At 40.0% G+C, this 17,909-nt stretch overlaps 1 protein-coding gene across 1 annotated transcript; it reads right to left on the minus strand.

Annotated features, from left to right (window-relative positions):
• Positions 1-479: 479 nt before the first annotated feature.
• Positions 480-16,228, minus strand: DDX23 (DEAD-box helicase 23). The gene is made up of 17 exons (XM_034412309.3): positions 15,967-16,228; positions 13,416-13,624; positions 12,871-12,975; positions 11,649-11,745; positions 10,955-11,020; positions 10,516-10,654; positions 10,266-10,399; positions 9,429-9,541; positions 8,223-8,366; positions 7,086-7,311; positions 6,644-6,789; positions 5,592-5,769; positions 5,077-5,319; positions 4,515-4,666; positions 2,859-2,967; positions 2,220-2,394; positions 480-1,441 (listed from the first exon to the last, which is right to left on the minus strand). Exons 2-17 carry the CDS (start codon positions 13,622-13,624, stop codon positions 1,218-1,220), a joined length of 2,460 nt encoding a protein of 819 aa, XP_034268200.2. The 5' UTR covers positions 15,967-16,228; the 3' UTR covers positions 480-1,217.
• Between the last annotated feature and the right edge of the window lie 1,681 nt (positions 16,229-17,909).

The following is a 17,909-nucleotide window of genomic DNA, read 5'->3' on the forward strand; positions in this document are numbered from 1 at the left end:
ACGTTTTGTAAACAAAAGAGAACCCAACATTTGTCTCAATTGCTGGCTCTTTTTCCTGAGACTTTTGAAACTTGCACATGGTTATCACTGTTAATCATTAAATGAGAATTGGTCAAAGGAATTCCCCCTCCCCCGCCCTCCCAAATTCAACTTACAACCTACCTCAGAAGAAAACTATAGCAACTACTGCAGAGGAAATTATTGGCTTTTCAGGAAACAAAGACCTTCCTTTCCTTGATTTCCCCAGATTTCTCAATTTAAGTATTATTTTGCTACAAGCAGTGCTGCTGTTTCCCATTCACATATAATGTAAAATAGCACAGCATTAAGCCACCAACTTATTATTTCTAATTGGTAATCCTTTTAGTAGAACTGATTCATTCAAAAAGAACAGCAGCAGTATAGCTATGGCAGCAGTATCACAGGTCTTTACAACGTATATTTCTACTTATGAAAAACCAAGAATAAACAGGCAGGACAAAGTTTCATATGGATTTATAGTAATTTTTTTCAGGTCATTGAAAAAAAAAATAGGAGTCTTTCTGTACATTACCTGCCCTTTTTATGTGGACTGGGGGGGGGGGCAGTTGTAAATAAAACAAAAACACAATTGCATCGAAACATAACAGTTCAGGATTAGAAATGGGGAGAAGTCCTCATTGGAACAGGAAAAGAGAGTCTGGAGAAGTAGTGATCACAAACAGAATTCCCCTCTTCATTGGGCCATGTCCAAGAAGTCCTCCTTGTCTGATTTATGGAGAAGATGGCAAATGTAAAAATCGATAACTGAATCCTCCCCCCCTTCAAATATGTTTGGAAGTATCAATCAGGAAGGCAAGATTGCTAGCCATTCTCAACTGCCACAACAACAAAAAAATACAAGTTTTCTTATAAACACCATCTTCAAAAAGAAGAACATTAAAGTATCTGTGGAGATCAAGATTTGCAAGATGACACCCTATCTCTTGGAGAAATGTTCCCATTGTTCACTCTTCAATTCAATGCAGGGTTATATATATAGAGAGGGAAAAGTGTATTTACACTCACAGAAAATGAGAAAATGAAACAGCCACTTCACTATTAAAGACTGGAAGAGCCACTATGCTTTTACCCTGTGTCATTGCCTAGGCCTCAAATGGTGGTCAAAGAGTGACCCTTGATTATAATACAAGGGGGTGGGGTGGGGGGAGAGGGCTCTTTGTAGGCTAACTACACACTCAGGCAAAGATAGTCTCCTCCCGACGCTTCTTAGTGAGGATGGTTCCTGGTTTGTGTTGGGCATCTGGATGGTTGGCCAGTTCTGGGGGGCATGAAGACACCGGACTCTCAAGGATAGCTTGCTTAAGGTCATAGAAGACAGCAGAATCCTCTTTGGTGACAAAAGAAATAGCGACGCCACTTTTCCCAGCTCGTCCTGTTCGACCAATGCGATGGATGTAATCTGCAACAAAGAAGGAATTGAATTAAGGCACAGACACTGCTGGTACATCAGATGCAGTTTGGAGACCTAGCATAGAGTTCCCCAACCTTTCCGGCCTTGCGGACCAGCGGGGGGTGGATGGTGCTGCTTGAGCGGCCGGCAACTACGTGCGAGCCGCTCCATTTGCTTGAGCGGTGTGTATATGCACCCACTGCTCATTGCAAATGGAGCATGTGTGCACGCGCTCACCCACTGCTCGCACAAGTGGGGATACGCGTGTGTGCACTCGCCTGCCATTTCCACAGCCTGGTTGCAAACACGCCGCAGAGGTTGGAGACCCCTGATCTTGTGGACTCTGGAGAACTGTATGGCTATGCCTTAAGAATAGCATAACGTTTAAGAAAGCAATAAGCAATGGATAGAGCATTTCAAGGCTCCGAGTACTTTCCATACATTATTTCAACAATCCTGGGACTAGCCTGTAAAACAAGGTGCCAAGCGGTTCTGCTTTGTAAAAACTGTCTAATAAGAAGGCAACTGGGAGAAGATTTACAGTAAATTACATGTGGCTTTTGTATTTTGCCACGATACACCATCAGCAATGTACTGCTAGGAGAATCCACATCTCTACGAGATTGACTGGGGATATATCTTCTAATATTCCAGTCCCCCTGCCTTACTGGTATTCACACATGCTCACAAACACTAGTTCTTCCAAATTTCATTCAGAGAAAAAAACTATCAAACATTCCACAGATGGGGGAACTTGAAAGAAAGGAAAAATAAAAGGATAACTCACCTTCTATGTTTTTAGCCATATCGTAATTCACCACCATGGACACATCATGAATGTCAATACCACGACCGGCTACATCTGTGGCCACCAAAATGTCCTTGGCACCAGCTTTCAAATTGGAGAGGGCAAATTCACGTTGCTCTTGACCTTTACCACCATGAAGGGTGCAAGCATTGTACTGCAGAGATAGAGATAAGGAAAGTCAAATTGTTGTAGTGAGGTTGGTGCTGGAGAGAGCAGGAACTAATATTGATTATTTCAAAGGCACAGATATTTTGAAAGGGGACTGCAGCAGAAGTAGTTCTACCAATTTCCATATAATTTTAGAGGTATCTTGCAAGTTACTTTAGGGATAAAAATAATTGGCAGTCAGCAGAGACAGTCCTCTTTTAGTAACAAAGTTCCTAGATGAAAAGCTCCTGCGGACAGAGAGTTGTTTATAAAATTGATGAATACATATTACAAGCTATTTGTTCAACAGTCGACTGCAAGAGAACAGAGGAGAGAGAAGTACACATTGTCCAAAAGATAATGAAAGATTCCGTTCTGGGATGCCTCAAAAGACGGCCCTGGAAACCCTAAGAAACCTTGACCTCAACAAACATTTGCAATTCTGTAACTCTAAATAGGATAGTGACTCACCCCCATTTTCTCCAAAGATTTGGCCAATACATCACAGCCCTTCTTTTGATTGACAAAGATGATAATGGGAGGATCAAAACCTTGCTCCAAAATAGCCAACAGTTTCTTTCTGTGTAAGTAAAAGAGGGAAAATGGTAAGGAATAAACAGGAAATAGGATCTTTCAGTTGAGAGTGGAAGGTATCACATATTAAAACGAAATGTCCTGCTGCATTCTAGCTTTCTGCTCTAGTACTACATGTATATCACAGTACGCTGAAGCCTTTTTCATCCCTGGGCCACCATTTCAGGAATAATTTAATGCCCTGTCATGCAAGAACACCACAGACATAATCCTGCCTTGGAATCTGCCCACATCATTCATTTCAAATAGAGACACAAAGAGCAGACATGAAGAAAAACTCTAAGGCAACTAATAACAAAATAATCACCTGTTGCTACCTGTTACTTCTTCAAAACATTTTAATTTCTAATGGGGAGATTTTTATCTGAAATACCAGAGCAATGCATGCCATGTAAGCAAAGGATAAGCAGCATAAGACATCTCTCCAATGAACGAGAAAGATGCATTTCTGCCCCGTTAGGGACAGGGCATGGGGATTTTCACTCAAGAAGGTACAGTGCTTATGGACGTCTCCTCTGGACCAGCCCTCAGAGGATGCCAATTAAATTTTAAAAACATTTTAAAGTACACTTGACTAGTAAATGCAGTAAGTGTCCAAACTAATTAGCTTTATATTGAATAAGTATACAAATTGTAAGTGTATGAGTAAATCAAATTATCCATACAGATAATACTCTCTTAACAAACATTTGAATTAAAGATGGCTTCAGAAAGAGTGCCTTAGGGCCTGTAAAGCACTTCTCACTGTTGCAAAATATTGTGCGCGCACACCCCTCGCAGTCATGTGATGACGATCTCAATGCTTACCAATCTACTCGCATTTATGATGGGTTGCCAAGCGCCCCATGATAATGTGATCACCATCTGCAATCTTCTCTGCCAGCTTCCCCAGAAACTCAATGGCAAGGAAGGTTGCACACAGAGGGAAGGGGAAACCCTTCTGGGATTGCAGGAACTGAGCTGAAATCCTGAAGATGTCATCTCCGTTCCTGTAGCTCATTGAAGGATTTCCCCACCATGCACACACTGAAATCCTTTGGCAGGCTGCAGAAATGTTTGAGAGCGCAAGGGCTACTTGCTGGGAGGATTTCACCTCCACATGGAGCTGAAACCCTTTGGCAGGCAGCTCTTTTGCACCATCCATTTAATGACCCAGGAAACTGCTTAATGACCAAAACTGGGGAGTGCCAGGGTTGCAGTAATTGAACAAAGCAGTCACGTGGATGTTTCGCTTAACAATCATTTTGCTCAATGACCGAGATTCTGGCCCTGATTGTGGTTGTTAAGCAAGGACTACTTGAAATGCAGTTTAAGTTCTTAAAACAGGAAAGCAAATTTAGTTTAATAAAGGATAGCAGAAATGAATATTGGATATATTTCAATTTTTCCCAAAGTCCTATTTTTTTTCTTAGGGGAAAAAGAAAAAAGAAACCGAACAAAATTTGGTTGTTTTTACCTTCAAATTTTCTGGAAAATTTATGTCTTTAAACAAAGCTCAAGTTCCCATCCTTCACCTCCCATACTAATATTTACCTCTTCTCTGATTCTGACGTGAGGAAGACCTTTTGCTCCACACGCTCATGTGGCTTGCCAGCTGAGCCAATATAAACCACAGCTGGCCGGCGCAAGTAACTGCGTGCCAGACGTTCCACGGCAGGTGGCATGGTTGCTGTGAACATCACAGTCTATCATGGAAGCAGACACAGAGAGAAAGAAATAATATGCACACAGATTCTTATTTGACAGTACTTTTCTTCTGCTTATTCCACAGAACAAAACCCTTTTCTAAAAAAGCCCACTTTTGAGCTCTTTTTTTTTCTATTGAGAAAGCCTTTTTCCTTTATACCAAGACATTTGAATTCTCAAGCGAACAAAGCTTCCTAAGCATCATAAAATGCAATCACAATTTTTTCCCCATAATTGCCATGACCATTCAACTCCCAGCCAGAAGAAAATTCCTTTTAATCATGGGTAACTCTCATTTACATTTGAAAGATGACCATGTGAGATTAAGAGGCAGAATTCTAAACTCAGTTTAAACTGCTTTTTTTTAAAAAAACCAGAGTTGATAACAAGACATCTAAGTGCCACCAACCTGTCGGTATTTATGCTTGCCCGATTCAAAGTTGGCCAGCATCTTCTCTGGGTCCTCAGCCTCATCGGTATCTGGTTTCTGGTTAGTAACAGGCATGTGCTCCAGAATCTTTTGCACATCAGGTTCAAAACCCATGTCAATCATACGGTCGGCCTCATCCAATACCACATAGGTGCAACGGCTCAGCACCAGGTAGCGATTCTCCAACACATCAATCAATCGGCCAGGTGTGGCAATCACAATCTGGAATTCAGAGGGAAAAAGTTACTTGTGTCTACCCTGACACTGAAGGCCAAAATCAATCCTTCCCTTCCCTTCTCCAGCAAGTTCTGGAAGCAAAATACTTCTCAGAGTTTGGTCTAGTCAGGACATTGAGCCAGGCTCTGTGGAGTGAAGGGAATACTGTATTAAGCTATGCATAGTTGCCATTTATCTTTTATAGGGTACATTTGCCAATCTACAAGGCAAGCACTTGTGACCAGGAAATGTGATGAATTTTATTATTGCAATCGAACCTCGCAACCCATGCGGAGGCGGAAGCCTTGGTCCTCACGTGAGATGCCACCAATAACAGCCACGGTGCGGATGCCCAGGGGTTTTCCAAACTTAATGGTTTCTTCCTCAATTTGCTGAGCCAACTCACGAGTGGGAGCTAAGATGATAGCATAGGGACCTTGATCTGATTCCTCGATCCTGCAATGGAGAAAAATGGCAAGCTGAATGGTAATGTCCAATGGAACTGTGAAAATGTAAGGTGGTTTTTTTTAACATAATGTCTTTGCAATCTAGATCCCTCTGAATCATCTTGAAACATATTAAAAACACATTTGTCATTTTCACTCCTACTTTAACAAAGGATTTCCTTGGGTACTGGATTATCAAATTTAATGGGCTCCCGTTGGACCAGATTATTTCTAATCTATTGTATCTAGCGGCAATTGTTGAATGAAATCGTGCAGTATTTTACACAGATTATTTCAATGTCCAATCAGGGCTTCTTCCAAATGTACGGATGTCTACATATCCAGATGGTGTCCAGTTGGTGAACCATATAAAACAGGAACTCTAATAAGATCACTGCAGCGAAGGGGGAGGAGGGGAAAGTAGGGGATTATTTATGAACCACAATCTGGTTTATATTCAACATGCCTTGTTTGTGAACTTCCCCAAAGTATCTTGCTGATTTCTGTTGGCAACCTTAATGCTGGATTAACCTTTTGACTGACCAAATCTTAACTTCTGTATCAAATTGTGACTGTAGTCCTGTTCGTACACTATTATCTGGGAAGTGTGACTTGATTGTGCAGATTTTGTGTTCATTCCTACACAAAACATTTTTACAGCACTGAATCCCTTAGTGCAATTCTCTATTTTGCTCCAACACAGAGCTAAAAATTAAAGGAAATGATCGAATTTTCCTAGAATGGCCAATGGAACATTGTTTAATGTCAGTACTTGATATACAGGATAACTATCAACTCCTTAATATTTACTGTTTGCCCAATCTCCAACCTCCTCGAGTGATTTTTTCTCCTCCCCCTTTAGAAAGATGTCCCAACTTTCTCACCTATCAATCTTAGGCAGGGTGGTGATCCATACCAGAAGTGGAATAAGGAAGGCAGCTGTTTTACCACTACCAGTCTCTGCCACACCAATGATATCACGATTCTGCAAACCAATAGGGATGGCTTGGCGCTGGATAGGAGTAGGTTCCTGGGCGAAACAAGAAAGAGTTGTCAAGATATATTTGACCGTTTAGAAGAAATCATTCAAGTTCAAGGCACCATCCACAGAATCCAGGAAATGCAATGTTCGATTGTGGCTGCCACCACCAGCAGCAGCCTGCTTCTGAATTAAGTGCCTTGGATTCAATGTCCATCTGCGGTGGTAAGGCTAAATTATTTGAAACTGACAGTAAATAATACCCTACGTAGATTCTAGTTTTAAATGAACATCACTATAATAAAGCAAAGAACCCCGTCAGCCTGACAAACTGAACAGCCTCTCACCTTATAGCCACATTTGTCAATAACCTCCAAGATGTGAGGAGGCAATGAGGAGTCTTTCCAGGAACGAATGGGATTTGGAATCTTGCCTCCCTTGGTGGTGATGCTGTAATCTTCGCGGAAGATACGCCAGTCCCTGTCCGTCATTTCATCAAGTTTCTTTTGAGACCAGTGCCGGTCGTCCCATCGCTGCTTAGCCTCTTTTTTACGTAGCTTGCGCAAACGTGCCCTGGCAAGCAAGGGTGTTGAATCAAGAAATCAGGCAAAATCAGAAGGAAACATTTATCCAACAAAAATACAAATGGAGAAAATTTTCTTTAGTTAGCGGTATTCCCAGAACTATAGTATTTTGTTGCCAATACAGCATACAGTATAGAATACAATATAATAACAGAGTTGGAAGGGACCTTTGAGGTCTTCTAGTCTAACCCTCTGCTCAGGCAGGAAGCCCTATACCATTTCAGATAAATAGTTGTCCAATCTCTTCTTAAAAATTTCCAGTGTTGTAGAATTCACAACTTCTGGAGGCAAGTTGTTCCACGGATTACTTGTTCTAAGTGTCAGGAAATTTCTCCTTAGTTCTAGGTTTCTTCTCTCCTTGATTAGTTTCCACCCATTGCTTCTTGTCCTGCCCTCAGGTGCTTTGGAGAATAGCTTGACTCCTTCTTCTTTGTGGCAGCCCCTGAGATATTGGAACACTGCTATCATGTCCCCCCAGTCCTTCTTTTCATTAAACTAGACATATCCAATTCCAGCAACCAACCAATTCCAGCAGTATATGACAAAATTCATAAAATTCCCATTAGCAAGTTTCTCAAAGCTTCTTTTATGAATGGGGGTGTGGTTGGTTTTATTTTTTTGCAAAACTGTGGCAGAAAAAGAAAAGCCGTTTGATCTTCCCAATTCTCTCCCTTAGCCCAAGTTCTACTATTTTTTTTAATACTAAGTAACTTCACCACCACTTATTGCTGCCGTAATATTTGGGGAAATGATGGACTATAGTGCATTTACCACCTCCATTTGAACACCAGGATCCAATGAAAGTGCTGAAACATAAGCCAATATCACTCATACAGTGAGGATTCTTGTCTTCATCCTTTCAATTCCCAATATCTTTCACCAACCCAGCACAAAACCTACTCTTCTTGCTCCTTCTCTTCCAGTGTTCGCCGCTTCTCCATCAGGTCTCCATAGAAACGTGACTGTTCCCGCTTCTGCTGTTTCAAGTCAATGCCAGCAATGAAACCACGCCCCAGCAACTGAACCTGGTGTCGCTCCTTGTACCTGTTGAAGAACATATCAACAAGCCATGATGCGTCTTAACATGCAAGCTCTTACTCTTTTAGAAGTTTTCAGAAAGTTCCATCCCTGAGCTACATAAAACATATCGGCAGCTTCAAGGATGAAAAATTGTCTTTTTTGGTGGCCAGTGGCTTCTATGCACATATTGTACAAATGCCAATTTGCCACTTGAACCTCTACAAAGCTATCTCACAATAAATGTAACTTTGCACTGTCTCTTCTGCATACTAAACATTTATCCAGGCCTCATGAATATTACGAGTGCCAACTGGGCAGAGCCAAGTGAGAGGAGTGGGGTAACATCTTGCACTTCAACCTCCAATTCTTTTGAGCTTGTCAAATCTGACAACATGGCTGATTTTACTGTAGGAACTCTGCCACCTTTTGTTTACATATATGCTCCTCCTGGCTTTAGTGGGTACCTGGGAGGGACATGTGCATCTGGGCTTGGGAACAACATTAACAATCAAATGCAAGTGGCCTACCGACTCAAGTAGACAAATAATAGCAATAGCACTTAGACTTATATACCGCTTCACAGTGCTCTTACAGCCCTCTCTAAGTGGTTTAGAGTCAGCATATTGGCCCCAACAATCTGGATCCTCATTTTACCGACCTCAGAAGGATGGAAAGCTGAGTCAATTTTGAGCCTGGTGAGAGTCAATCTGCCAAATTGCAGGAAGCCGGCAGTCACCAGAAGTAGCCTGCAGTACTGCATTCTAACCACTGCACCATTGCAATAAAGCAATTTTCTACTGACTACTTAACTTGCCCAATTTATATCAATGGGAAAGTCTAAATATTTGCAAACCACCTAGTAAATCTAAATCCTTAGGACTTTCTCAACCATCCCTTCCTCACAGAAGTAAGACTGTCCTTGTTCTTTTGCATCACACCAAAATGCTTTTCCATGTTCCCTTCATTGCATTCTTCCCAGAAGAAAGCAAGCAGGCATAAACACTTCTCCACTCAGAGTTGAGCTGAGGACAATACGTATTATGAAGCAGCATGCCATGCTGAGGCTCTCCTTGAAGACATACTCACAAAGGATTGTAGTCAATAGAAGTATCTTCTGAAGCATCCCACTCAAAGACAAATTTGCGGTCGTTCAAATGTCGAGTGCGCCTCCTCTTCTTGATCCCACCCAAGTATCGCTCCTGGCAGGGATGAAACATTTTAACATTCCATTTTGATCCTATTTTCTCTATGAACAATATAGCTAACAGGATCAAACAATGTGTTCGTTTCTGTTTCGTATACTGCCAATAGGTAATGGTTGGAAGTAAGAGCATAATGAACCTGAATAAGGCCATCTAGTGGCAGAATATTTATGGAGGTTCTCAGTCACTCAGGTCACAGTTGTCCCAAAGATGCTTTTTAAAAGGCAACTGGACTTTCTCTGTTTTTTCCTTGAAGATGTTTTGTTTCTCCAAGAAGCTTCTTCAGTTCTGTCTGAATGGTGGGGAATGGAAAGATTTATATGCAATCCTGCCATTCCCCACCATTTAGTCAGAACTGAAGAAAAAAACCAAAACCAAAAACATCAAGAAAAAAACCAAAAATAAGTTCAGTTGTCTTTGAACATCTTTGGGACATCGAGTGGCAGGTGTACAAAATTGAGAATTCCTGATTCCCAATTCAAACCGTTCATCAATAAGCTTCACCATCTGTATATGAGCTTTCCTCATCTAGAGATCATCTCCCAGTTGTGTTTATTTTGGACTCATATACAGTACATATAAGAAGAATGGGCTTTAGTAGCCGAGAGTTATGAAACAGTTGGAAAAACTGCTCAGAACCAACTTGAATTTAAAGATGTTCTACTGAACCCCTATTCCCCTTTGAACAATGACTGCAATTGCCCAAGACGGCAAGCATTACTTTGATGGCATGCAGCTCCTTGGTCTTGTCTTTCTCCTCACGGATTTTTTGCCGTCCTTCCTCATCTTCATTGCCATTGGTCTCTCGTTCCATGCGTTCCCTGCGCTCACGCCGCTCTCTCTCCTGAGGGTCTTCTGCAAGTAGGGCAAATAATAAGATTTTCACAAAATCAATACAGAATCAGAGAAACCAACTCCGAGCATATAATGTGTTGATAGAGTATACAACACCCAAGGGGGAAAAAGTATACCTAGCATTTTTCTTCCCATTTCTTGGAACTGCTTTCTCTTTTTTCTCTCATCTTCCAGGAATCGCTGTCGTTCTTCCACTTCCTGCTGCCGACGCTTTAAGGCCTCAGCCTCTCGTTCTGCCTTGGAAAGGAACTTGGGCTGCAACGAATCACAAGCAGGTGAATACAAAGAAACATCCTTTTGTTGAAGTTGTAAAAAAAAAAAAACACCACAAAATGAGGTTGACACACATCTAGACTGCTACAATCTGGTGCTCTAACTTGGTGCTCTTTTGGAACGCAGGACTATAACTCCCCCCCACACACACACCAAATTTTCCCTGATGCAAATATCGCATCAGACTAGTCTGTAATAGGTTGCTGGAATCCAATATGTCTTCCAACAGGCCTTCCAAAGTTAATTAATATCTGGAAACGGAGAGATGCTCCTTGGGCTAACCTTGGCTTCAGCCTCTTCTTCAGCTTTCTTCTTGGCCAGTAGCTCCTCCAGAGAAAGTGGCTGAGCCTGTGAACAATACAGGCACTCATTAAGATACCAAGAAAGATCACTAAAAAAAGATGCTGCTATTATAAAAAGCTCAGCGGCTCTGGACAAGAGCAGCCCACAAATTATAAGAAAATAAAAATTTGAAGAATATAGGTAGTCCTCGACTTAAAACAGTTCATTTATTGACCATTCAAAGTTACAATAGCACTGAAAAAAGTAACTTGTCACTGTTTTTCACACTTACGACCGTCGCAGCATCTCTATGGCCACACGATCAAAATTCAGACGCTTGGCAACTGGTTCATATTTATGATGGTTGCAGCAACCCAGAGTCCTGCGATCACCTTTACAAGCTTTTGACAAGCAAAGACATTGGGGAAGCCAGATTCACTTAACAACCGTGTTATTAACAACCGCAGCGATCCACTTAACAACTGTGGCGAGAAAGGTCATAAAATGGGGTATATTGAAAATTCACTTAACAACTGTTTCACTTAGCAACACGAATTTTGGTCTGAATTGCAGTCATAAATTGTGGACTACCTATATATTCTTTTTAAGCAGATCATCAAAAAAGAATTATTCTTTAACATCAGAGGGCATACTTGACCATTATTCTGAACATTCAAGAAGTTGCATGCAGTACCTTTTCCTTCTTGGACAATGAATCATCATCGTCATCTTTGCGAGAGTCTCTATCTTTCCTTGATTTGGAATCTTTGTTCCGACCTGGGGAGGTGCTCCTGAAGCAGAGAGAGAAAAGAATCAAAGGGAAGCAACTGTTGCAGTCAGAATCCATACATTTTCCCTGGTACAGATAAAACAAAAAATATGTGAGCTTCAGGCCTCTCTCCCTCCCCCTTGGGAATAATAATAATAATAATAATAATAATAATAATAATAATAATAATAATAATAATAATTTTATTTGTTGAATGTCGTTCTGTTTCTGATATCACAGAGCACAGGACTGAAACAACCTCCTGATCCCCTCCAAAGCTAGGATTCTCGACTAATCCGAAACTGCTACAATTCAAAAATCAAATTAGCAATTCCAAGTACAGGGAGAAATTCTCAAGAGATATTTTAACAACAATAAACATAAGAAGCCCATCATTTTCTCTCAATATTGGAAATTAATAATTACTGCAGGTTCAAAAACCGACTTTTGAAGGCATTTGCTATATCTTGAAAATCAGGTGTAATAGAACAATCAGGATCATTGATGTGCAATTTCCAAATATTCCAAATACTCATCTACCAGAAAATACCCAAAATGAAAATATGTTTAGCCCTTTCCCAAAGCTGCAGTTGAAAGGTTTACTGCAGGGTTTATTATCTTTCTTGGAGGGTTTAGAGACTTGAAAATCATCCCCATATTATCACAAAATTGGAAAGATTTTGACACCATGTCAGTAAAGGGAGGCACATGGCAAACAAAATTAGGGGACCACACTATTAAAATATACTCCACAGATTTCCTAAGTGTATTTTTCAATTATGACTTCACTTTAAATGCAAACCTTGGGCCAAGACAAGAAATACGCATTTCAGTGCCACTATGCAAAATATAAGTACTGGAGACATTGGTTCACTGAATCAACAGCCGATTTCTGAATAGTGAGGAGCCAGAAAGACAATTTACACAACAAATTTTCTACAACTAGAAAATTCATAGCTGGAATACAATTTCAGCAAGTGGTGTCTCTTAAATCTTGAGCAAAATGTGTTTGATTTCTTAATTCTTGTAAGTCAGTGTTAAGTTATCTCTAGGCCTCTAGATATTGTTGCATTACACTAAGGATCCCTCTAGAATTACTGCAACATCTTTGAAGCAGCTTCTTTCTTTCTCTCAAAGCAATGTTTACCTGGATCGTTTTCGGTCTCTTCGATGCCCATCTTTATCACGATCTCGATCCTTCTTATTACGATCTCGTTCTTTGTCTCTTTCCCTCTCTTTATATCGCCGCTCTCTACAAACATATGATTTGCAAGAAGAGTGCTTAACACATATAGCTCCAGACGTTTACTGTCATTTGCTTAAATTCTGGAGAGTTTATTTACCATTCAAACACATCAAATTCAGAAAGCAAATTTCTCTATGATCTTCTCATACCCACCAAACCAGCTTCTGCTGAAATACACTTGTTGAACTTGCACAGGAGGAGACAGAAAAGCAGAGCACAGAAATTGTCAACAAATCTACAGTAATACATGTACACACAAGATGCCAATTTCTATGCCAATGCGATAGAACTTAATTTGACAATGAACATAAAAATCAAACTCTTATTTGGCAATCAAATTAAATCCCAACTACTTCATTTCATGTTATTATCATCATTCAAAATGAAGTCAAATTATCCCAATTATGCATAAAAAAGCCACCTCTCAATATGATGATGCACATTACCTCTCAGTTGATTTGGACCTAGATCGGGATCTTGATCGACTACCTCTCCTCCTGTCACGAGAGCGGTGTCGTTTTCTGTCTTTAGCAATAGGAGAGGGTTTTCTATCACGCTCCCGGTCACGTTCTCGTTCTGCTGACCGTGAGCGTCTCCGCTCTTCTTTGATAGGGGAAGAATCTCGCTCTCTCTTTTCAATCGTTTCCCCAGCCATCTAGATTAGGAGGATTATATTAATATGTGGAAGAAAAGCAAAGCAGTGAGAAGAGAGAATGCAATAGTCCATTCTTGCATATAATTATATCACATCTTCATGCCTGTAATCCTAAATAAGAATCCATGATATCTTCTTTATAAGATGTATGCATGACAGGGAACATAGAAAGCTACAGGTAGTCCTTGACTTACAACAGTTCATTTAGTGACCGTTCAAGTTACAACGGATTCCAGGGACAGAAGTTAGGACAAAGATGCACAACATGTGAAACTCAAGATGTTGCTCAATATCTCTTAATATCTCTCACAATAGGACAAATTGGCTGAGAAGTTACTTTTCAGCAACATCTGGACAGCTGCATGCTGTATACACCCATGGTATGAATATTTTACAAATGTTCTTTTCAATATGGTTGTCATGCCTTTTAAGATGTTCGTAGACTTGTCACGTATCTCAATTTTAGTCCTACTGACCTGTGCTTGAAAAAACAGAAATATTTTTCTGCTAAAACTAAATAAATCACTATGACATTATTTTAAATTAATTATCCTCTAAAGTTTCAGATCCATATATACACTGATAATGGTACTTTCTGTTACAAATATTGTATTTTTCTTTATGAATGTGGGGAATGATATGAGCATAAAGTCTACACATATAGGTTCTTGAGTACATTTCAGTATTTCATATAATGAGAAACCATGATTGTCAGTCAGTTAATTCCAGTATTATGCACATTCTGTATCCACAGTGCAAAACATGAAAATCTGGTTCTCAATCCACATACATACATATTCCAGGAAAATTACACTAATGTTTCTTGAAAGAATGTGATAATACATCATGGATGCCACTGTGATTTTTTGGGGGGAAAAGCCAAGCAAAATGAGCAAAATTGAAAAATAAAAAGTAAGTTCTCAAAGGAATTCTGTGCAAGAAAAAATAGGCAGTGTACAAAACAATAAAAAACAGTAATTGCAGTTGTTTATTGGTCTCTATGGTAAACCGAAACATATTTTCCTCGTAAAACCAATTAGGGCACTAAGGGTTCATTTTTCTCCATAAACTGAATAGAAATCAGAAATCTTAAATCTCAATATCATTTTAGGATTTTCCCAATATCTCTCTCTAAAAAATCAAGAAACAAATATTGGAGGAAAGGAGATAAATTTTAGTCTGACGAGAAACTGTTTTTGTTCCTAGAAATCTGTCCTCCCAATTCCAGAAGAATACATACATACATACATACATACATACATACATACAAGATTTCTGAAAAGGTGGCTCAGTGGCTAAGATGCTGAGCTTGTCGATCGAAAGGTCGGCAGTTCAGCGGTTCAAATCCCTAGTGCCACGTAACAGGGTGCTTGTCCCAGCTTCTGCCAACCTAGCAGTTTGAAAGCATGTAAAAAATGCAAGCAGAAAAATAGGGTCCACCTTTGGTGGGAATGTAACAACGTTCCGTGAGCCTTTGGCATTTAGTCATGCCGGCCACATGACCACGGAGACGTCTTCAGACAGCGCTGGCTCTTCGGCTTTGAAACAGAGATGAGCACCGCCCCCTAGAGTTGGGAACGACTAGCACATATGTGTGAAGGGAACCTTTACAATTTCTGATTTTTATCCGATTTATGTATATGTATGTATGTATGTATGTATATGTATGTGTATATATATATATATATATATATACACACATTCATATAGTTTTTTAGAGTGAGATAGTGGGAAAATCCTAAAATGATACTGAGATTTAAGATTTCTGATTTCTATCATACACACACACACACACACACACAGAGGAATACAATACACACACACACACACACACACACACACAGATATATCTATATCTATATCTAATGACAGCCTCTTCTAAAATATTTACAGAGTGAGGTAAACGCTACAAAATACATCCATCCAATAGGCTAAATTCGGTTAGCATTAACCTGTTTAGTTTTGTGTGAGTGGATGGATTAGCCTGTTGTATAAGTCGAGCCCATTTTGTTAGTTTATGGTTCCATGTACTCTGCGCATGTAGAAACATTCAATAAAATTCAATAAGCATCTTATTAAGCTGAAAACGTGAAAGGAACCAATGAAAAATGCAAATATATATTTTGCGCTTCCTCCTCTTGTAGAAAAGACTGTAAACAAAAAGAGGGAGTCTAATCAGCACTCACTTCCCTATGAGGACTGCTAGTGGCCATCGAGAACAAACTAATCCCCTCCCACACCGCCAATTCTTTCCTTTCCCGATCTTTAAAAACCCTCCTCTTGCTTGTAGCCTCTAACAGCAAAAGATTCCTGGGGAGGAGGAAAAAAGAAATCTATTTCACCTGTAACGTTTCTCGACGTCGGTAAATACAACGTTTCTATAGCCCCGCCATTTTAGCCAACCTCATTCCCGTCCCCATAGCCCCTTGCCAGGCAGCATGATGGGAAAGCGAGTCCATCCAGCCTAATGATCTCCCTTCAGGCACTGGGTTGAAACTACAACTCCTAAGAGGCCTCGCGAGAAAGGTTAACGTTCCAGCATGCACCACACCAAATCCAGCGTTTGAGGTTTGGAGGACTACAGTTCCCAGAAGGCCTTTGTATGAGAACGGAGGAAGAGGCGTGCCCGTAGGGAGATACGTTGTTCTGCGCAGACGCCTGAGCGTTTGCTCTCACGGTTGGTTTTTTTTTTTTTTTGGCTTCATTCAGGAGGTGGCTTTTCCGCATGGGAACAGATGATGCTGATGACAATTGACTGGCCGGATGTAGGGCAGTATAAATTTGGGCGACCGCTGGGCTACTGCAATGCGTTATAGAGGGTTCCCCCCCTTCTTAGTGAATCTCCAGATTTTTGCAGACCAACTGTAGTAATCCTAGCTGAACAGGTCACCAAAAAGGAAACAGTTCCACTAGCATGGATATGTCCATTTACGTTACATTTGTACATTTTCTGTCCCTTGGGGAACGATAGTAAAGGCTGAGAACGCCACTAAACACATAAAATGAAAAACCGTTTAAGCCATGTAGAAGTTTGATCCCTATCCACTTGGTTTATCAATCCATTCAGCTTTTCTTTGGCTAACAAAATAGCATCTAGTTATCTCACAGCCTTGATGTTTCAACTTCCTCTTTTGATTCTAACTCATGCTATCTTCCTGCCATTCCTTATATTGGTTGTATACATAGAATAACCACCCTACGGTCCCTGTCCTAATGTTTCCTCTATTTGTATCTATTTTATGTATTCAATTCATGCTTATACTTATATATATTACCTAATACGTTCTTCATAAAATAAAATAAATGGAAACAATAGGTCCCCTTATCTTACTGTATTTCCTGTTCTGAACCCTTTTATTTATCCAAACTCATTTTTTAAAAGAAACCTCCAATTCAAAAGTTCTTCAAATGAATAATCTGGTTTAGGCACCCCCATTAGTTTTACAGTAATATATTCAAAATTGTGGTGTAATGACCTGCACAAAAGCCAATAAAGCAAACAAAACCATTTTTAAGATATTATCAATCTTATATTTGCTGTTTGTTCAGGTGCCCTTTTGCCTTTTCTAAAAGGTGTCTGTTCATTTCAAATTTCCCTTTCTATTTTTCTTTGAAACTTAAGGAAACTAAGGAATTACTGCAACGGTTTGATGAGTAATTTCTTACTTGTTTGGTGATATAGTGATGGATCTAACCCAATAACTCACGAGACAGAGTAATGTCTTCTAGGAATTCTTTTATTGCAGGCCTGGATAGTTCCTAGGCCCATTCATCTAACAGCAACTGACCTTTTGTCCTTCTCTTGCAGATACACATCTGGAACTGCTGGATGGTGAGACCTCTTATATCCAGGGGGAGGAGTTAGAGGTAAGGTGGGATTGTGGGAATGATGGGATATGTGGTTATGTTAACCCTTGCAGGACTGTGAAGGGTTGTGGTACGAATGGGTTAGACATTTAACTTGACATTTGGTTCTTGGATATTTCATCTATATCTAGTGGTTTATTTGGTAGCTATAAGCTACCTGTTATAACTATCTAGTGGAATCTTCTGCTGAGCATGTTCTTTCTCTGCAAATGAACTTTTGTTGTAAATACTATGTGAACTCTTTTTTCCTTCTCATTTAGGAAAAACCTCTGGGTATCTAACAATATATTTGCTCTAAAATAACAGGCACAATTTCTGCATTTTATTCTCTATGCCATTTATCTCCTTCCACAGTCCTTGTGTATTTGTTCTTACCAAATGTGTTCGAGACCTAGTGGCAGGGTGGAAAAGAAATTTA

This window comes from Pantherophis guttatus, chromosome 2, assembly GCF_059756535.1.
Source record: "Pantherophis guttatus breed Tessera chromosome 2, ASM5975653v1, whole genome shotgun sequence".
Classification (NCBI taxonomy): domain Eukaryota; kingdom Metazoa; phylum Chordata; class Lepidosauria; order Squamata; family Colubridae; genus Pantherophis; species Pantherophis guttatus.

What these genes read in the sequence shown, in the direction of transcription:
- DDX23 (XM_034412309.3), bottom strand. Translation starts at nt 13,624, where the DNA reads ATGGCTGGGGAAACGATTGAAAAGAGAGAGCGAGATTCTTCCCCTATC. An exon ending in GAAGAGAAGGAGCAAGAAGA is followed by an intron (nt 7,312 to 8,222) that starts GTAGGTTTTGTG and finishes CTTGCTTGCCAG; the next exon opens with GGCACGTTTGCGCAAGCTAC. An exon ending in GCCTCCGCATGGGTTGCGAG is followed by an intron (nt 5,320 to 5,591) that starts GTTCGATTGCAA and finishes TCTGAATTCCAG; the next exon opens with ATTGTGATTGCCACACCTGG.